At 41.6% G+C, this 22,118-nt stretch overlaps 1 protein-coding gene across 1 annotated transcript in view; it reads right to left on the minus strand.

Moving 5' to 3' along the window:
- LOC146617221 (pleckstrin homology domain-containing family G member 1) overlaps window positions 1-17,140 on the minus strand; it is a 31,832-nt gene extending 14,692 nt beyond the window's left edge. The window contains exons 1-4 of the mRNA XM_085372072.1: window positions 16,773-17,140; window positions 7,097-7,662; window positions 2,659-2,759; window positions 412-481 (exon numbers count right to left, since the gene is read on the minus strand). Of these exons, the coding sequence (XP_085228198.1) occupies window positions 412-481; window positions 2,659-2,759; window positions 7,097-7,662; window positions 16,773-16,782 (747 nt within the window). The 5' untranslated portion in view covers window positions 16,783-17,140. The remainder of the gene's footprint in view (window positions 1-411; window positions 482-2,658; window positions 2,760-7,096; window positions 7,663-16,772) is intronic.
- Window positions 17,141-22,118: the final 4,978 nt, after the last annotated feature.

Raw genomic sequence — 22,118 nt, forward strand, 5'->3', positions numbered from 1 at the left:
TACTTAAACCTATAAAACTAAGCAAAAGTACTCCACTGCAAGTAAAAGTTCATTCAAAATCTTTAGTTTTTCCACAATATTCTCTAATATTAGATATTCTGTTAAATAAACAACAGTTAAGCTTGGCTCTCAATGGCTATATAAATGAAAGCATCTGAGATATTCAGAGGACAACTTCTAAAGATCTGAATTGTGACATTGTTTCTTTGTATAAGCCTAAAAAGCATTAAACTATTACAATATGTTGCATTTGCTGGAAACTAGCAAGTATAGCTGTTAAATAAATACAGTGGGGGGTAAAAAGCTAAATATAAAGTATTATAAAATGTATGTACTCAAGTACCTGAAAGTGCAGCACTTGACTAAATGTATTCAGTTACTTCCAGTACTGTGAACAGTGAAACTGATTACCTTGGATACAAAGCACTCTGCGATGGCCACGGGGTCTGCGTTGCACTTCTCAAGATCATGAAGAAGATCCCTAAAGCAAAAAAGTTCACAGCAGTTAACACTGTATTCCCGGGATTTACATTTTATACCTTCTTTTGTTTCTTCCTTGAATACACACACATATAAATGACTCTCCCGTGGTTCATTGTTCCAACAGTTGTGCTGAATTTCACGAGTAAAATCTCGGTGTTCAAAATGAGGTGATAGGCCACTGAACAAATTCAGAACTTCCATGAATTCAAACAGGGAGCAGCTCCTGTTGTGCAGCTGTAAATTCAGTGTAGGGACAAAAAGAACGAAAGAAACAGCCACTCCTGAAGTTATTGTTTCATGGCTAAAGCATGAGGTCATTGTGACCTCTTTTAACTGCTTTTATGTTTCCGTTTACTGGCCAGTTTGACTGTGTGGGGCAGCTGAGAAATGAATAGGTGGGAGTGAATGTTTGTGTCTCCAGACCACCATGACTGATGCTGGACCTGCCATCTCATCTGAATACAAAACTCACACACTGAAACACACAGTCTGGAGCGGTACTAGAGGTGACAAGCATGCAGACTGGGATTGATTACACACCCACACACACACACACACACACACACACACACACACACACACACACACACACTAGAGGCCTGGCTGCTGCAACAATGCCTTTCATAGAACAACAACAGGTGGCACAGTCCATTTTCAGTGTTGGGGAGGCTGCTGGCACATTATGCTCACCATCCACTTTATTAGGTACACCTGTTCAGTTGGTCTTTAAGGCAAAGAGGTCATAAAAAGAGCCAATCACATGGCAGCAGCTTGGATCATTTACATATGTGGACAAATGCAAATAGACAGTGGAAGATCGGAAAATTGTTGGATGGTAGGGTCAGAATATAATGTAATCCGCATGAAAGCCTGGATCCATCCCGTCTTGTATCAACAATTCAGACGGACAGTGATGTAACAGTTTAGGGGGTCCCTTAAACCTATTTGACTTCTTGTTTTAAAACCACCACAGCCTACCTAAGTACTGCTGGTTTCATGACCATGACAATGAGTTCACTGTATACAGTCCACAGTCGCCACATCTCAGTGCAGTAGAGCACCTTTGCTCTATAAGATGTAGTGAAACGGGAGAGTCACATTATAGACGTGCAGCTGACAAATGTGCAACAGCTGCGTGACGACATCATGGACCAAAATTAAGGCAGTTCAGAAGGGGGTTCAACCAGGTACTAGCAAGGTGTACCCAATAAAGTGACTGGTGAGTGGAGAGACAAAGCAGTTTAGAGAAGCTTTGCGGCAAATCCAGGTTGATTTTAATGTCTAATGTCATTCTATCCCAACAGATACTGCAACATTTTGCAGCTGATGGATGATCTTACAGCTGAGTGAGAAGCTGGTTATCATTTTTAGACCACGATGATGCTTATGATATTTCATTAGCCCTTCAGAGAGGCACCAATTAAACGTAATTTTCCATTAAGACCATAGCGATGCCATAACAAAAAGAGTAGATTTAATAGAGATATTTTATAATATTCTCGATATTAGAATAACATCTGTGGCACAAACAGATCTGTAACTCAGAACTCAGTAACAGAGTGAAACTGAATTTCAGTCAGGCAACTCACATTTTAAATGGTTTATTGCAGTAGCAGCAAATAGTTAGAGTCACAAATCTATTATGGATGGAAAATTGGAGTGTTGTGTATTTAACCCCTGAATATGCTGTCAAACATGTTCAGGAATAGTTGAAATTACACCAGCATATCCTGGGAATTATGAGAGACACAATTAATAAAGTAATATACACCTCTCATAAAAGTACAAACATGAAGCGAAAATTTAAATGAGCAGAGCTGCTAATGGATGCATTAAAATAACACAGACGGTTATACCTGTGAGGAAATAATATATTTTAATGTAATTTAAAATGATTTTTTTTTTGCAATATTTGGCTAATGAGTCATTTTAGTAAAGATTCCCGATGATATGAGAAGAAATTAGAGCCATTTAACCAAGACTGGGTGTTATGTGAAATAAGGAAACACAATAATTTAATATCCAAATTATTTAGCGACACATGATCTCCGTTTCTGATCTCCAAAAATTCAGAAACCAACAAATATAGGAAATCTGAGTGTCTTTGCTTTATGCCACACAGTCTTATTCATTATATTATATTTTCCTGATTATGTCTGTCGCTCTGTGTTGTACCTGTTAAAGTGGTAGATGTCCTGGATGTTGCCAAATAGTGACTTTTTGTCCTCAGAGCTCAAGGCCAGTCGAGACTGGTTACTTATGCACTCCAAGTAGTCCTGCAGAGAGAAAGAAGCAACAGTCTGTTAGGAGGTTGGCGTCTTGATTGGGACCAGCCTCGGCACACATACAGCAGCCCACCCACATAAACTCTTGCAGACACCGGAAGCTTTCAACCTCCCCTGGACGGCTGACTCTGGAAACAGAATCATACTGACAACATCCAGACACACTCAGACTCTCTGATCTTTATCTTTAGAGTGGATCTTATAAGTTATAGGTTTTGTTTCATCATTTTAAGAAGCCTTTCCAAAAAAATAAATAAATAAAAAGGGTTGTTGGGGAACAACTACACCTGCTAGGAAAACCAATATTAAATCCATGACTGAAACGAATCTGATTTGTTTTTAAATATCATTCTTAGGTTATCAAAAAATATGTTTAGGAAAGATTTTATGAACTATGTTACTTTTGCAGAATAAAGGCACACCGTTATGAGCCAATGAGTGATGGGTAAACTGGGGGTTCTTCATAATCAGTTTTTTTAATGCCATAATCCAAAAAACAAGAAAACAAAACAGAAAACTTACTTTTAAACGATTTAAACTGCAGTAATATAGTAAAAACACTTAACCCTGGTGTACTATGTTCAACTAAAAGCCAATTTCCTCTGTTGCTGATTCGTGTCAACACTTTGATAAGAGGATAAAGCAGGTCAACAGCTTGTAGCCCTGAAACTGTCTGGCTGTTGCTGGGAAGAACAGTTTTAAAACATTAAAAAAAAAAAAAAAAAAAAAAAAAATGTCGCCTCAGGAAGCTTTAACTCTGTGGCGCTTATCACCGCCTCCATCAGTGACATTAGTGATGAGTGCTCATATGACTGCTATTAAACAACAGCACTGCCAGATATCCATCTGGCCTGAAGAAAGAAAGAGAAAGGTGAGCGGCGACCGGTAGCTGGGAGCAGCAGCATTGAATGGAGCTGTGTGTTTTGCACGGGGACTTTTCACTGCTTTTTATACATTTCAAAAGAACAGAACAAATAGATCAACTGATCTTGCCCGTTCTGCAGGCAACTAAAAACCAACACAACACTGCTGCAGTTACTGAGAAGTGCAGTGCAAATAAACACAAAAGATTTCATCTAGAAAAGCGACAGTTCAACCCCAAATCAAATTTATGCATTTTCCTTTTGACCTGCCCAGCTTTGGCAAGGTGTCTTCTTTTGTATACAGTGAAATGACATCTCCAAATTCGAGAAAAAATGTATTTGAAAAACACAAAATGAATCTAAAAGAGCCTCTTGCTTGTGACTGAGTTACAGGATTTAATCTTTAATGGTGCTCCATGTTTCCTTTGGCTGTTGGGCAAAAGACACGCATTTCATTTTATTTATTTTCTTTGGTGCTTTGAGTAACAGTTTAATCCGTCTCCATTAAATCCAGGAGATGGCAGACATTTCTACAAACAACATCTCAAAGAAGGCCGCTAAAACAATATAGATTGAATTGAAGGGGAAAAATATATTAACTTGTTTTTGGGGTGAACTGTCCCTTCAAGCTACGAGCACATAGAAATAGAAAAAGTGCTTTTAAACCACATTACTGTCTGAAACTGGGAAAATCTTACAACACTGAGAAAAGCGCCAGGCTGCCTTCGACATGCACAAACACAACTCGCCATTTCAGTGCAGACAATACTTGTGTGTTTTTAAGAGACTAAAGACAGGGAGGGAGAGGTTGGTTTTTTGTTTTTTTAATGTTCTCTCCCGTCGGCCTAATTTGCAGTCGGTTGCTAAGAGTTTCTGTTCCAAGTATTGTTTTATGCATTTATTCATTATTAGTTTAACTAGCTCAAGTCTGAGCTGCAATCCATTAAACTGTGTTTGGTTAGGCAAAGGCATAGAAAAACAGAAACAACTGGAAAAATGATCTGGATGTAAAGAGTGTACGAGTTTTTGCAAGAGCTTTAAGGCAACGTTTTAGGGCAAGGATTTGAGTTACAGAAAGAAATCGTGCTTAAAAGGGAAGGCGGTGATTATGTCTAAGGTCACATAAAGAGGTCATGTTAAGATTTTGTTGATGTTGGCAGTAATGTGTAAACTGATAGTTTATTAGCCACAGGGTCAAAGATCTGACCTGGCCTGACCCGCTCACTCATCACACTCAGCCAAAGCCTCTGCAGGCTCAACAACGGGAAGCGTTCACAGACACACACCTGAGGGTTCACTTCCTGCTAAGCATCAGGCTTCACATGTGCAAGCTTAATAACTTTATTGTGTTAACCATTAATCTCCTCAAGCACACACTCCTTTTCTACAATCACACGCAAAAAAAAACTAAAGTTGTCCTTCTGCCCTTCAGTGGGAAACCGTTTCTCCAGACACTGATGAGGGCAAACGACAGAAAAGGGATGTTCCCGGATCATTTCCGGATCGTGACATTGTTGGCTAATGAGGATTTAGGCTCATGCAAACAAACATCATATTCACCAATTTAACAACACTTAAGGAGCATTTAAAAAAAAAGAAAGAAAAAAAGAAAAGAAAAGAAGCCTGCAAAGTTGCAGAAAGATGAAACACAGTTGAGCCCAGGGGAGTCTGGGTAAATATTTGTGTTAAGGCCGTCACACCCTCCTACAGCAGCATTGGATTATTGAAATGCAAGATGGCTAATGATGCAGGACAGTGCTGAATACTGATGAGCTGTTGCTGTGCTTGTGGTGGCTGCTAGCTGTGCTTTTCTCTTCACTGTAGGTTAACTGTGATGTTAAAAGCCCTTTTCACACATATACAATCAGTGCAATCCATCCCCGATGCACTCATTGAAACAGTCATTAAAAAGGTAAAGTAAGGCTGAATGCATGTGTCTTTTCCAAAGTGCTAGTGACAAATTAGCTTTCTTGAAATGCAAGTGTGGTTGAGTGCTGGGTGGTCTGATCCACTGATGGCAATCGGCGGGCTGCAGTAGTAGAAGCAGTAGAGGGTTATTAAGTGCAGCTTCTAAGCCCTGTTCAGTGTTTTCTTAACCTACTTAGGATACTGTTATCTTGGAGCTAAATCCCTTTTCCTATTTTCACCCTCTATCCCATTTCCTCACCTCTGATAGGAGGAGGAGGAGTCGGAGAGGGTGGAATATCAGGAGTGAAACACCAAAAACACATATCACAAAAAAAAAAAAAAAAAAAAAAAAATATGTGTGATGATGGATCCATTGTGCACTCCAAAGCCAAAATAACACAACCTAGACATACAAACACATGCACAGACACTTTGGCCTATGAATCGACAGCTCGCCAAGGGCGGACAATGTGGGAAAAAGTGGATGAAGATTTCAAGCCACCACTTTATAATAAAGCTGCAGGATACAACATGCACCACATACATTCAACACAGTGAATTTTTTAGTTTTACATAGAGCTGAATACAGAAACCAAAAGGCAGGAGAGGCCAAAGAGAGCAACCTTTGATAAAAAGCTCTACACCCAATCCTTAACAAAGCCACTCAGATACTGACTACAGGCAAGGTGTATCCTTGCAGTTCAAAGCCAGCCAAACACACAGACACACACACAAACGAGTGCATTAGCTCGAGTGTGTGTGCATACAGTATGTGTGTGCCTCTGTGTGCAGCACAAAAGGCGCTGGTGTCATGTAACTCGCCCAAACTCTGGCTGGTGACCTTATTGCATTAAAGTTTTCCAGAAGGCACCAAGCAGTATGCGTCACGTGCATTAAATATGTATTATCTGGCAATTTAAAGCCTTCCTGAAGAGATCAGGGTCAGGCAGTCACTGGACTGACATCCATTTAATGATTGCCTGTGTCAGGAGGCACTTCTTTCACTCAATTCCCTATTCTCTGCTTTGCTGTTATTCTCTCTCTACTCTCCTATCAAAAATAAGTCTAACAACGCCAAAAATACATCTTAAAAATGTGTTTTTTTTAAGTAAAACTACATAAAATTTGTCCTTTATTTGGCTTTATTCATTTCAGGACCCCTGAGATCGCCTTTATAATCCATTAAGGTGGCTGGATCCCTTGGTTTGAGACCAGAGACATAAATTACCTCGCCACCTTGAGCAACAGTAAGCTTGAACATGTCTGAAAAGGGAGAAATCGGTAAAAACTATCTAATAATAATCATTTTATATATAATTGATATATATTTTAGTAAGACACACCAATAACTTGCCACCCCCCCCCCCCAAAAAAAATAGTTGTAGTCTTTCTAACTTTTTTCCACATCTCTCTCTTTGTTTGATGTTCTGCCAAATATGCTAATACTCTGAAGCTTTGAAGTTTCTGTGCATGTGCAGGATCCTTCTGTTTCCAATTTCCTTCACATGTCATGTTGTGTAGCCAAGTTATATATTATTTGGAATTCTAGTCCCTTACCTCTACAATGCTACGTAGGTCCTGTACGTAGGTTCTCTCTGTGTCCAGTATTTCCTGCACCACCCGGTCCACATATGTTCTTGGTCCCTGTTTCGCCCGCTCCCCTCCTTCTGGGCTCAGCTCAGGCTCTGAATTTTCAGTTGGAGTCTGTCCACTGCTGTATCTTCCTTGCCCTGTCCCTGTGTCCGTTGCTCCATCATTTCTGTCATCTTCCTCTCTGCATTCCAGTTGCCTCGCAGGGACCAGCTCCAACCGAATCGCCCCAGAGTCCCGGTCTGCGGTCATGGGGTTACAGTGCGGGGCAGCGACAAGAGTTGTGCGGCTGCCCAACGAGCAGTGACTGTCCCTGGAGGAGGCAGAGGAGGATGTGGAGCTGTAGCTGATGGGCCTTTCGGCGCTGTCGGGAGAGGAGTCCATGCTGAGGGCGGAGCAGTAGCGAGAAGAAGCGTGGCGGAAGGCTGGGTTGCGGAGGCAGCGAGCTGGGATGTCAACGGAGCTCAGGACTGACCCGGTGTCCGGGACCTCAGGAACAGGAGGCAATGCATCAGGTAGGTAGCTGTAATCGTCTGGAAGGAAAATCAAGCAAAGGAAGAGATTCTCATTAATTCACCAGTGCTAAGATTACATTCATATTGCTCTGTGTTCATGTCCTAGATATTGGCTTTGCCATAATAATACTACTACTACTAATACTAATAATAATAATAATAATAATAATAATAATAATAATAATAATAATAATGATGATGATGATGCCCCCAAAAGAAAAAGAAAAAAAAAAGAGTGAAATACAACAAGGACAACAACAGTCGATCGTACACACACTCACACACTTCCTCATTTATTACAATCAAGCCCCTGACTTGGAAGACTGCTGAGGGCTCCATGGAGTCTGGTTAGAAAAAAATACTGAAAATGCCATGGTTTAAGTTTTATGGCATTGCATTGTCAGTGAGTTGGCCAAAGATTGTGGTGCAAATGGGTTGAATGCCTGATCGAAATTACATTTTGGGTGACTTTCTATTTACCCTGGACAGAAGAGAACCAGAGATGTAAAAGCTAGACATACATTACATAAACCACTGTACTTTGTCTTGGTGTTTAATAATACAGTTCAAAACTGCACGTCCTCATTTGTGTATCATCATCCGTCTTAAGTAATCTATGGTAACACAGCCACAGCATTGAACAGGTCGTACAACATGCCCCAGCATAAGTCACACAAAATAATCAGATTTTATTTTCATAAACCAAGATAGCACACTCTGTGGTCTTCACTTCTTTCCAGCATACAACGTCCTCTTTTCGGACAAAGATTTTAAAAGAAGAATCTCAATCGGAAACTTTAAGCCGCAAGGATGGACATAATAGACACTATACAGAAGAAGTTCAAAAAAACTGTCTAAATTAATATTCATGGGGAAAAAACTCAATCGCTGACCTACACTAAAATTCTGATTATATTCACTCAGTTGAAAGGCTGTGCTGCCCTCTTTAAACACTTAACACTACGACTTTTATACTCTTCACAGTCTCCGTTTAGCATCCCGATTCCTTACATTCCTACTGACCACGGGCCAACTGACCACCCATCACCAACCTTCACAGATTTGCCCCCACTTGTATCCAAAGAAATGCTTTGACTCACAAGGAGCTGACAGTAATTCCAATTCCAGATGAGAAAACATACACAACCACAGGAAACACAACCCTTTGAATTCTTATTTATTTGCATAGACGAGGATTTTATGTTTGTGTGAGTAGACATTTTTGCAAGAATACAAAAAGATTACCAGTGTAATGCTGAAAGCACGCCACTTACAGTTATGAATGAAACCCCTATTTCCAAGGCAGACAAGTTTGTGTGTTTGCGTGTACCTACAGGAGTCTACTTGGCATCCAGCACATGCCAAACTGGCTCAAGACCTTGTGTTTGCGTTAAAGATATGATTACCAGCTCCCAAGGCCCCACAGTCAGGGCAGCTGAAGTGAAACCACAAATGCAGCGTATCAGACAGAAGCCTTCCAAGTTTCCAAGGTCTTGCTTCACAGAAAGGCTTTGATGGCAACAACCGAGAACAAATGTGATGAAGCAAAGGGAAGAACAACGTGCAAGAGCCTTATAACAGCTCTGTGGGGGTTTGACACCATCAAAGCTAGAAGCACCAGTGAACCGGCAGCTGCCATGTTGTGGCAACAATGATATCCAGCGCCGTTCAGGACAGCGTAGCTCGCTTGCTGCCAGTAGCACCTACTCACCCTAAGCCCATCTCACTTCAAAGGCTCAGAGATCACAGGTTCAGGTTCAAAAACATGAAACGTGAACCTGAGAACAAGCTCAAAGAATCCTGGTAAAAACCCGCTCTCTCACCTTTCACACAGGTACCTCGGACGCTTTTAGTTACAGCGACAGCTTTTTTTTCCCCCTTTGGTGGCTGCACACTAGTCAGACTGGTCCCGTGATAAGAAGATCACACTGGAGCAGCTTTTATAACATCAATACTGAACCTGTATGTAACTTTACTGGATCAAGGTTCAGATTTTTTGGACACATTTTCCATTTGCAAGATAAATGTCTGTACGCACTTCTGAAAGCCATCCAGTTCTGTGGGGACTTTTAGCTCTAAAATTTAGAGCTAAAAGTCAGTTTCATTTAGCAAGAATTAGATAACACACACTCTGCAAGAAATACATTGGGCATGGATGGAAATAAAAGAGATAGCCTAGCTATGAGCCGCTTCAAAATATATCATCCGTCATCTCTTTATAATGATCTCTAATTGGGAGCAAATTAATGTTTCTGCCTTTCAGATTTTCAAACACACATCAAATGGGAAGTGTGATCATCTGTCACCGAAAGTTTCAGACGTCCAACATTGTGTACAGACCTTACCCCCCATACAGGTCTGAAGGAATCTTTCAGTTCCTTGAAAGGAAAAAAAAAAAATTTCCTGGGACTGAAAGTTCGTCAGAATTTACCTGGAAATGCAACTGAATAAGCACATTTGCTTACAGAGTCCTGTGAAGCTGTAGGGACTGCAAGGTCTGCTGATAATGTCTCATAATGCTTGCGACACACCTTTCCCGTGACACGTTTATCTGATCCTTTATTAACAGATACAAACAAGAGCTTTAAGTCAGAAAAATCACTTAAGCCGTGCGATATTATCAGCCATATGTTTCCTCACGCTGTCAAGCCAGTTTTCTAAATCCACCTCTCAAAAAAACCCAACAATGAGATCTAATGAGCTCCATCATATCTTTCTCTACTTTTAATTTTGCTCCGCTAGTGTGCCAAGAAAAACAGGAAGGATCTGGAGCGCCCAAAAACTGAAGGAGCATGAAACTGCACTTCCCTCAGACAAGTTTGGAACAGATTCCCTGTGCATGTGTGTCCATGCAAATTTCTGCAGTGCCAAACCTGACTCCCCCCCCCCCCTAACGAAAACATCAGATAGTAGAAAAAGAATTTGCTGGGCAAAAACAATTCACAGAAAAACCAAAGGGCCTTGGCTTTTTTATAAACAGCGCCCTGCTTTCAAGTTACCATACACAATGGCCAAAGGGTTGTATAACACATCTCGCCATTAATAGGTAACAGACAGTTTTCTTTGCACTTTGACAAATCTGTGATACATCGTTTCTTATCACAGCTGCTAATGTATGTGTATCTATAATGTGTGTGCATGTTTCACACAAAATGCATTAGGTTTATCACTCCAAAGATAAGACTAACTAAGCTCATAACTTAATGGTCCTTACACCAGCCATTGCAGCTAGATATGGTCAGGCAGTGTGCGCACACGTGCAACCTACACCCATACACACAGACGCACGCTCATGCGCAAACATACAAAGAGAGCAAATACAGAGAAGCCAAGCTTGGAGTGAAACCCAAACATCACAGAGAAGATTGCCCCATCGTGTGTTTGCCCAACCCCTCCTTACCACCTCCCAGCTTCATGTTTGGGGCACACCCTGTCCGTTTCCTGGGTGAAATGGCTCTCACACACACACACACACACACACACACACACACACACACACACACACACACACACACACACACACACACACACACACACACACACACACACACACACACACACACACACACACACACACACAAAAATGATGGCCAGTCTTTAGTTACCTCCTGTCCAGATTATGTTCAACTTGATCCTTGTAAATGATCTCTAATTATGGTCCTAAGCATGCAGGTTGGGACTGTGTCTCCTCTGTGTGTGTGTCAAATGTCTGTGCATATGAGGATTAGGCTAGTGTGTGAGGGCCAAGTTTCCTGCCAGAGCAGAGGGAGAGAGAGTCAGTGAGTGCCGGAGCAACCTGGCTTCAATCTCTGGCTTTCATTTAAACTTTGTAAAGCACCCTGGCACAAGAAGCTGAGGGGTGCTTTACAATTCAGCTATTCTTAATATGTTGACCATCACACCCATCTGTAAGGCAGACAGCAACAACTAAAAGGAAGCAGACCGAAAACTGTGCAGACACAGTAAAAAGAAACAGTGGTAAAAAACAATGAGTCGCATTTTGTGTTTTACTGTTTAAAGAATGCAATGGTGGTATTATAAAATGATTAAAAACAATCCCGTTCATCTGGATTTTATTTACATTTTTTTCTTCACATGCAATTTAGTGGTGAATGAGCCCCATATAAACTATTAAACTTATCAGAAATTACTGACCATGAAAATAGTTTTTCATGGTCAATCTCCACCTCAACCCTGCAGAAACTTGGGAAATGGACCATCTCAGTCTCTCCGTTTCTTTTCAGTTTCTGCAGGACAGAATGAACTGAATTTGACATAATATGTCTGCGTGTAGCAGCGCATGCAAAAAGCAGCTTATGTTATGGATAAGTATGACTCTGTGAGACCAAAACAATGACAACAATGGAGAGGGAACCAAGTCAGTAACTTGGAAGTCAGAAGCGAAACAAAGAAGAGCCTTTCTTAATCGGTTCTGCTCTTGAAGATCAGGTAAACTTCACTAACTCATTGTTTCATAGAACATAAAATCTACTTTTACATATCTGTTAAATATTTTATGGCAAGCAACCATATAACTAACTAAACAGTCTCAATAATTATTTTTAACAAGCAATACTGAGGAAGATGTAAATCTGGATAGCATAACTGCCTGTTGTCTACTTTGTAAAATGCACTGAAGTGGTCAAAAACACTTTACTCCAAAGTATAAAGGAGTCAACACCACTTCTCCTCATTAACGTGCATTAAGACCATTTAAAATCCAAATTTGTGGAATCAATCACATTCACAAGACTGCCACTAGCACACATCAAAACACAGAGTGTATTCACATGCTCATGACAACCCGCCACAGCGCCAGTTTTGCTCCATTTACAAAGTTAGCCAGACAAGCCTCACTACCAGTCCAGCTAGGTTTAATGACTCATGCGGCACTCAACTTCAGTAACACACTTTATGGTCACCTGAAGTGTTCTTTGTTCTGGAGAGGTCAGTAAACAGCTGTTAGCAACCTTCTCTCTTTATGGCCCTCAGGATCCTTACAAGTAGCTCAGCAGGCACAAACAGCTATGTGAGTGCTTTGTAAAGGACATGTGAACCTCCAAGGGGTAAACAAGTTGAAAGTATTATGTCATCTTCAGATTCTGGAGTGAAAAACAATTCACATTGTTTATTTTAAGTTAAGTGGTATCCCTAATCACTGGGTTTGTACACGAGTAGTTAACTGAGCGCAGCAGTTTGGGGATTCCAGAAACAAAGCCGCCATGCTACTTCCAGGGAGGATCCCTCAGCAATAAAACACAGGCATGTGAATACGAAAGAGGGGATTTTTTTTTTTTTTAAACAAAAAACTGGACATATGGAAAATACCCACTTGGTATGGCTAGCTTGGTTTGGTGTGAGTTAAAGCAATCTTACAGAGTGAGAGGGGGACTCACGTAGGAGGGGAAACAAAGTGCCAAACAAAAAAAAAAAAAAAAAGGCAGGTATGCTGTGAATTAGGCCACATGTGCACAAAGATCTGTTTATGCACACACACAGATGTTCACAAATTTATTTCTGCATGCAAGTCCGCAGCAATATTTCAACAAATGAGACCCTTATGGGAATGCAGAGGCAGAAAGTACAAACGGACTTCTTTAGAAAATGAACTAAACTTCTGAAAAGTCAAAAATAAATTCACCAAAAACAGAATACGGTTTTGAAAACAAATTAAGGTTTGTAGTAGCTTTGTAGCATTCATCCCTTTCCTCTTTCCTGACAAAAAGTATCCCGATCAAACCACCTTCCTTAGAGCCAACTTGAGCCAAAACTCATTACAAGCAAAGACAGCCACTTCACAACCCTCAAGAAAATGCTCCAAGCCACCTGCTTTATGAGGATGATTCAAAGGTTAAAGATTAACACAGATAAAAAGGCATCAACATGGTCATTTGCAGCATGACAGCATGGAGAGACTGGGCATATCAATAAGCTCAGGCTGCATCCCCCTCCCAACCCTCTGAATCATTCCTGCTTCCATTTGTTTGCTCACTCCTTTCCCCCCCAATTTAGGTCATTTTCACCAAATTCTCACAACTATCCTACCCCTCTCCTAATTCCGGCCATTTTCTTTCTCCCTTCCTGTCATTCTTCTCTTCCCTCCTTCTATTATGCATTGAAGCTTTGAATGTGTTTGGCAGCTCATAAAATAAGTCGGCCAAGTTCGCTGTGTTTAAATATGAGCTGCACATTACATTCCTACAGGCTCAAACCATGCTTCTGCAAGTATATACTTTACTATGTAAAAATACACATTGACCAGCATGCATATAGCACATGGCTGCAGACCACCGGGGCTCATATTTGCTTTTGGAGCGCATGTGTTCATAACACTTGCCTTTCACGCTCAGAGCACTTATACTCCGATAAATGCAGCTTTCCTCTTGTATAGCCAAGACTATATTCCAACCATCGTACTGTTGGAGCTGTGGGAGGGTTTAAAATGAATCTGTACAAGTTCACCAGAAAAATATTTACCTGTAAAGAACCAGAATTTGAAGACAGGAGTGAGCACACCAGACATGACTTGACCACACACTTTGCACATCTCAAAAAGCCTTCAATCAAAGCTGTTTGTTCGTGTGTGTTCTTGTTTATTCTTCACCAAGCCTACCAGATGGCAAATGAGTTCAATGCCATGCAGTCTGTTGCTGACGTTGCATTTTTCTGGTATCCAAGGACTTTAAAAACATAACTAAATCCAGGATATGCTATGATGAGTGACGAGAATGTAAAAGGCAAGATGGAAGTAAAGCAGCCCAGTGGTCTTCACTTTGGCAGCATCTTTGTAAAGTCGTCAAGCAATCAGACTTGTGCGACTGCAACAGAGTGAGAAACGAGGAGGAGAGATCCCAGAGGAATGAAAGTAGGAAGAAAAGATGAGAAGAGAGGCCAAAGGTCGAAAAACACCCACTCCACTGCTTTTTCTCTTTTCCATTTCCCACTCTCGCTCCCATGTTGAATCCTGCCTTTTGTGGCACTTTAACCAACACATTTTATCTCCATTTTAAAACCAATCTACCAAATTCTTTCATCTTTTTTACAGGCTATGGAGAGGTTCCCGATCTTCCGCTGCGTCCACTTAAGGTCAACCTCTGTTTCTGATAGAGACGTAGACTTGATTTCAACTGACACTAAGGACCTTAAAGTGTCAGCCTGGATTTCACACTGCAGTCAAACAAATGTAGAGAGCAGAGGAAGAAAAGGGGTGGGGGATTGCAGAGGTGGGAGAGACAGAGTGAGGCGAAAGATGGGATTTGAGACATGGGGTGGGGTTTCCACTGAACAGCTTCCCAATGGACCAACAATGACCAGGACATGTGCTATAATGCAGACACTTTGGAGGATTGATGGAGGAAAATGAAGCCTTCTTTCTTCAATGTGTTTCTGTGCACATCCGCCAGCCAGATTTAAAACATCACTTTGCACGTTATCGCTGGTAAAGCCTGAAGCTTGAACTCGATCTGTGACTCGGCAGACCCCTGGGGTTTCATGGCCTCACGAAAATGGTTAAAGTCAAAGTCAACACACACAGCTGGCAGGATAATTACAAACAAATGCCTTCTTCTTTCACGTAATTACATAAAACCCTTTAAATGATTAAAACAGCCACCACACATAGGTTCATTTACACACATTATGTACACAGATTAACACATTGTATCTCCATGTTTACAAGATGCGAGTTAAAAGCCGAGACTCTCTGTTACCGACACTGCGGACTTGAGGAATGTGCAGTGTGCTTTTAGTTGACAGCACCGGTGTTTAGCTGTGGGAAAAGCATTCACCAACAACCCATCCCTATTTTCAGACACTCAGTGTCGCACCCACTCCTGGGACACTCACGCGACCCTTTGCCGCACACGCCCTTCAACTCCCTATGAGAGTGACACACTAGCCTCATTCTCTGACCTAGCTGGATTTCAGCCTGCTTTCTGCAAAGATTCATCAGTTCTCAATCTCTTTCTACATGAACCGTGAGATCTCATTTGTTTAAATTGCCCCGAACCTCCACCCGTCCAGCCGCTGTGTGCCTCTAGCGCCTTGTGCCAAGTGCTCATGATTGGATGGGGGCAGATGTCTGACCAGATGACTGGACAAGCAGGGTGCAAGGAGGACGACGGAGGGGTCCATTGTCTCCTGCACCTCTAAACCAAAGAGTTTGCTCTAAACAGTAATTATTCCCCCTCCTCTTCCTTTTGCCCATTTGTAGCCTCACCCCCAACTGCTGTCTTCAAGGCTCTAATTTGGGTCACAGGCTGTAGAATGGCATCTCAACACTCAGTCCAACCTACACCCGGGGTCAGAGGACACTGAGACATGTGTTGGCTTTCAGAGACATGAGGATATACAAGCAAAGTAGAAAATGATTTAAAAGGTAGTTTACATGTGGATTTGAACTGATGCTTTGAATGTAGCTACCGGTGAAAATCTACTTTGGTAAATAAACACACAAAGTTTTGTAATGTTCTGCAGCAGCAGATCTCTATTTGTAATTGCCAACAAGTAAATACAATTTCTAACCACTGTAAAAGAACACCAAAGGCTGTGTGTGTGTGTGTGCGCACCATCACCTCAGCATCACAAGAAGTTTAACTCAACACGTCTGCGAGAAAACAAACATGCTTCACTCAAAGCCAGAGGTGAGGACAACAAGCAGAAGACGGCGTTAACTGAACAGCGCTGACAAGAGACCAACGCTCCAAATACACTTCACGCAGCGCTGTCAGCTGTGGACAAATATTACACACACCCAGCAAAAGACCCAAGAGCATAAACAAGCAAGCCTTCAGAGGCCAGTAAGCATACCTTGTAATCATATCTCGCTGTCTGATGTTTGACCAGTTGCCACTTGAAAAGGGCTGCTGTTATACTTTTTGAGTTTGCTGACCAAACAAATGTTCACCACAGATTTCATTTCACCAAATGGAAACATAACCCAGATATTCTTCAACAAGAACGTGGTTTTAATTCCCGTCAAGAGATGTGCAGATGTGAAAATCCCATGCAAAATCCAGTCCCATCACTTCATAAATAAAATAATAAAATAGATAAACTCTTGGGAAATGTGTTTAAGTTGACTTAGAATAGATTAGACATGAATAATAAAAAAAAGAGCTGCTGCTTACCAGTAGGCATTTTGATTTAGCGCTCCCTTTAACAAAATGCAAGTGAATGAGTTGACAAATGGGTTCAGAAATGAAAGAAGGATTTCCAACAAGAGTCACATATTCAGATTATTCCAACAGTATTCCCAGCACAGTCTGGATTTTTTTTTTTAATCTCCTAGTTTTCCAAATTTTTCCCAGTCATTGTGAATCTTTTTCCAGGGATCCAACATGCAGTCCGCTCCACTAAAACACACAGAGGTACAAACACTGAGGTTGGATTTTCTCCTGAACACACTCCTCAGGCTGATGTTCTTTCTTTTCTTTCTTCTAGTTCAGCTGGCCGAGGATCTCTGCCTGCCCTTCTGAATGCCTCTCTCCCTCCCTCTATTCTGTGGCAATGCATCTATTTTGTTCATGTGTGTGTCTATAAGAGTTCATGTGTGTGCCTGCATATGAGAGAGTCTGTGTGTGTGTGTCGGAGTGAATGGCCTCTGCTCTCCTGCTCCCTCCCCGCTGGGTATTCCCCTCCCCCTGACTCCTCCTCTCCCTTGCTTTCTCTCTCCTGCAGCAAATTATAAGGAGCTGGGAGTTCCACATTAAGTGCCTCCTCTCCCCTTTTCCTTCTTTTATCTTTTCCCCTACTTTATTTCTCCCCGTTCTTTTACACTTGTACTGCAAAATAAAACTTTTAGCATGGTCCGCAATGCATTGTAGGCCAGGCGGCACCCTTTTTGTGTGTGTGCGCGCGTGTCCATCACGCTCAGCGGGCAGCTGAACTGCTGTTGTTAGTGCACAGCTCCACAGATCACACTCATATACGCACGTTACAAGGAGGGGGGAGGGGGTTACGACTGATCAATAGGCTGCGAGCCGGCTCAGACAAAAGCTCCTCGTCCACCGCACGGCTCATTGTGCCCAGATTAGAGAAAGGCTGGAGGGAACGAGAACACAAAATCTCAGAAGAGGAAGGATGTGGACAGTGGATGCCATGTTAAACTTGATTTTATACTTTTCCACTCTATCATGTCGTCTGCGGGCTGTGAAGCAGTCTAAAGTTTCTAAAAAGTTTCTAAAACTTTAAGATCGTTAGGATGAATATGTTTTGGGTATAACAGAAAGCCTTCATATCAAACTGCAGGTGTGTAGTAGTTAGTAGGTGGGAGGGTCTTCTTAAAAAAAAAAAAAAATCTTTTGGATCTTAGACTTTTTTTGGACTGAGTAATGATTAGGGGCTAAAGCAAATGATATCATTAATTTTAATCATTCACATTAAGTCTCCTCAACTGTATAGCATTGTCATTTTTAATGGCTGGAATATCCTTTTAATGTTGCTTTAACACAATGGCTGAAAAAGGATGTTTTTAATAAAAATCTATTTCAAAATGCTGGAATATTTGGTTAAGGATAAAAGCTGGAGTTGTGTTTCTGTGGACATACACAAATGTTTTTGTGAAGTGAAAATAACCCCCTTCCTTCCAGGAACTTAAACATTTATCATTCTCTCATCTAATTTAGAGGGACACTCCAAGAAACACACGTGAAAAATTGAGAGTAAATCCTGCTTCAGACTATTAAAACCTCATTAATCATTAGATGACAAGTGTTGAGGCTTAATACACAGCCGTATCTAAAAGGAACATAGTGTTAGTTTAGGCACACCACCAAGTCAGAGTCGGCTGCAAACTGAGAATCGGTTGATCTCCTTACTTATGGCTCTGTCGATATCCTTGTACACATCCAATTGGTTAATCTCCAACAGCCTGCTCCATCCAGCGCACAGTTGGTGCACGACTGTGAACTGCTTTGCCGTTTCTGTCAGGGCTTCAAGCTGTTTTCCACATGGACACAATAGTTTCAGTTTGTTTGGTTAGCTTTTTCTCCCGTTTTCCTGCCTTACATTTTTGTAGCTTTCTCTCCTGCAACATTGTGACCACTTTCTCCACCTCGTCTGAACGGGAACATGTTTTCTTATGTGGGTAAGGAAATTGGGTTCAGCAGTATTCAGATAGTATGTATTGTACACAGACTGCAAAGCCTGTTCGTTTGGAATGATTCTGATTTGTTAACATAGGCATGTTAAGAAGAGCTAAACAGGCTGCTGCACACGTTTCGTAAGTCTGACAATAATTTACAAACTTTGGTTTTTTTGCTCTGTGTAAGAATGTTTCCATACACATTTGTGTTAGAGGTTGTGACCAGCAGATTTAATGTCTTATGGGAACTGATTTGTTTTCCCCATCATCTACTTTTAAAAGATCTTTAATCTTAAATTTAATAAAGGCTTTGCATAACAAACAACTTTTTAAAAGCAGAATTTAGTCCTTTTTCTTGCCTCCTTAGGATCCCACAGATTCATCATGCAACCCTTGTGGATGTCACAACACTTAGCTTGGGAAGTTCACAGGACGCTTATAAATCAGGACATGCCGTGTGTCCCATCAGGATGGCACACGTGAGACAATGGACCATCAGTTTCACACACTAAAGCAAATATGTTGCCTATTTGTTGTCCCTCTTAAATGATAAGGACTGGTCCAAGCAGCATGGGGTCCTGCTAACGGCCAACCTCATCTCGTCACAAATACTAGAATAGAGACCCACACGCAAACACAAACACACAAGGGCCAGACCTAAAGAAGCACGACCCCTCTCTCTAATGACTTGAGGGATCGTTGACCCACGAAGCCCCTGAAGCTCCACTCTAAATCCAAAACTATCCACCTGCCACTCCCCCTCTCTGCTACCTTTCACCCCTCACACACACAGTCCATGACGAGCACTTCCAGCTTGGCAAACATGCAGCAGGAACTTCGAAACTCCTCAGTTCAGCTAAGCACGACTTGCTGATGACAGAAACCTACAGCCGCATTGTTCCTTATCTGATGCCCCCCTTTATGCTCCTCCCTTGCGTAATGTTAACTAAAAAAAATAACAGTATAACTTTTATAATAAGTGTGATTATCACTGGAATGTAGACATCGCTTTTAAGAGGAGATGTAAGTATTAAAGTTTTTGGGGTTGCCAAGATAATTCGAGCCATTGTGCTGTAGTGGTCACTATGGCAACCTCGAGGTATCCATCTCCATGGTTGAGCGGCATGTGGAAAGACAGTGAGAGAGCAAGAAAGGGGGAGGAAACGAGGGAAGAAAATGCTTATTGTCAATAAACCGTTCCATTCCTCATAACACTTGGGCAGTGCAAACACTGGAGGAGGGCACAAGGTTCGTACACACTCTTATCAGCTTTTACTGCCACACACACACACACACACACACACACACACACACACACACACACACACACACACACACACACACACTTCAATGTATGGAACAAATGCTCACTGAAGCATATAAATAAAGGACCAGGGCAGTCCTCAGGGCGAGTCTCAGTTCTGGAGGCTGCCCTTGCTAGCAAGAAATTCTGTGTGTTTCTCTTCTCTGATTCTCTACTGAAGAAGCGTTTTAGAGTACATCTCTTTACATTATTTGGTCGTAGCCGAATCAGAAAACATCAGAACTGTTATCTGTGACTCTGTTCCAAGATCCAGCACTGATTCCTGACGCCGTGCGAAGCCAGCACCGAAGTCTGTCGACAGCCCTATTAGACGAGGAGAGAGCCCCAGGACGTGAATTCGGGTCTGGGCCGGTGTTTTGTTTTTTTTTGTTTTGTTTTTTTCTGATCCACGGCGGTGGGATTCAGTCTGATGATCTGAACCACCAGTGAGAAGTTGGAGGGGGAGAAACACTATTTTGGTATATAAAACGGCCGCAAAGGTTTAGAGAAATGTGATAAAATAGGTTTAAGTTTGCCAAAAGGAACCTCTTTTGCATGTCCTGGAGGGAGGAGGAAGGACTGCAGGCGGAGAGAGGCGGACAACTAATTTGATGGCTGTTATTTCAGTGGGCAGTGGGTGACTGAATTTGTGCTTGCATGTGTGTGAAACCAGGTCCAATCTCCAACTCTGATAGCCTGACAGCTTCTTCATTTTCTCAGCTGTTCACATTTTAAAGTCGGGGGGGGGGGGGGGGGGGGGGGGATGTTTCTGTGGTAACGAGGAAATGTAAAGTGAGAATACAGCGGGAAACAGATTCAGAGGACGGGAACGACCGTGATTAATGACAGGAGTTAGTGGGTGGAGAGGTCATTCATATACAGTTTCCCCCTCCCTGTGTGACCCTGTCTGTCTTTGAGATGGATCATCAGCAGACACATATACACAGTCTTTTCTTCCACTCACAGACTCTGTCATAAACACTTAAAGCCTTTGTTCTTGCCGCCAGAGCTATTCATTAACCCTTTAAAAAGACAGCGTTGTCCCTTTTCACCCGAAAGGATGAAAAAAAAAAAAATCTTCTGTCTCTCATCATCTATTTTGTATCCAACATATCTTCGAAATTAATATCCAACAGAAGCAGCATCACTATCACTTAAAACACGACTTCATAGGAGACCTTTGTCATCACAGTTCGAATAACAAACCATGTGGTCAAAGTAAGGGAAACATCATTTCCATGGATTGAAAAATGTTTACTCACAGCTGGAAATAAAGGAAATGGGCAACGTGTGTCCAAAAGTTGGTTGAGCTCTCCTGACTTCCCTTTGCTGTTCGGGGGCTTTGTCACATGAATGTAAACAAAGGTAATTTGGAGGCATTTGCAAAACATCTGATGCCTTTGTTCGCTGTTTTAAGTTGTTCCAGATGTTATGTTAATGTTTATATTGATTCAAATCTTGTTTAACCTCTCCATGTAATAGCAGCTGTTCAATAGGTCCAATAAGCATATAGAGTTGTGAAGCAAAAACTTGTTGGAAGTGGACCTAAGCAATCAGTAGCGAGGATAATTTAATGTTCACAGGGAAGTTAAAGTAATGGCTCCAAGAAGCGTCAGTATCTATCAAGGAGTAGATATGTAGGCAACAAATACTATATTGGGAAATTCTGTTTTAACAGACCTTAAGGGGGCAATCTTGGAAATCTAATGTAGCTCAGTAACAATAAGATCCCTTCCAATATAATCATGAAAAATAAAGCTGCACCCAGCAGATGATCAGTTTAGCTCAGCAAAGACACCAGAAACAGCAGAACCCGCCTTAAATCAAGATAACAAGCCAAATCCACCTACAGTGCCAGCTCCTCCACACTAGTGTATGCTTAATGTTAAGAAACAACAAACAGGAACTCAAAGTGGTTACATTACAGTTGAACTTAACAGTCAACGCATGATATCGCCGGTGTCGGTGTTGTTCCTGTTCCTACAGCATCAAAGTGATGTTGGTCCAGGATCACCATTGCAACAATCATATTAGCATTAGCCAAGAAGCTGACTTATGTATGAGTGACTTATGTATGTATGTATGTAT

This window comes from Diplotaxodon limnothrissa, linkage group LG15 (genome assembly GCF_057381915.1).
Source record: "Diplotaxodon limnothrissa isolate DT_005_m linkage group LG15, D_limnothrissa_male_GT1.1, whole genome shotgun sequence".
Classification (NCBI taxonomy): Eukaryota; Metazoa; Chordata; class Actinopteri; order Cichliformes; family Cichlidae; genus Diplotaxodon; species Diplotaxodon limnothrissa.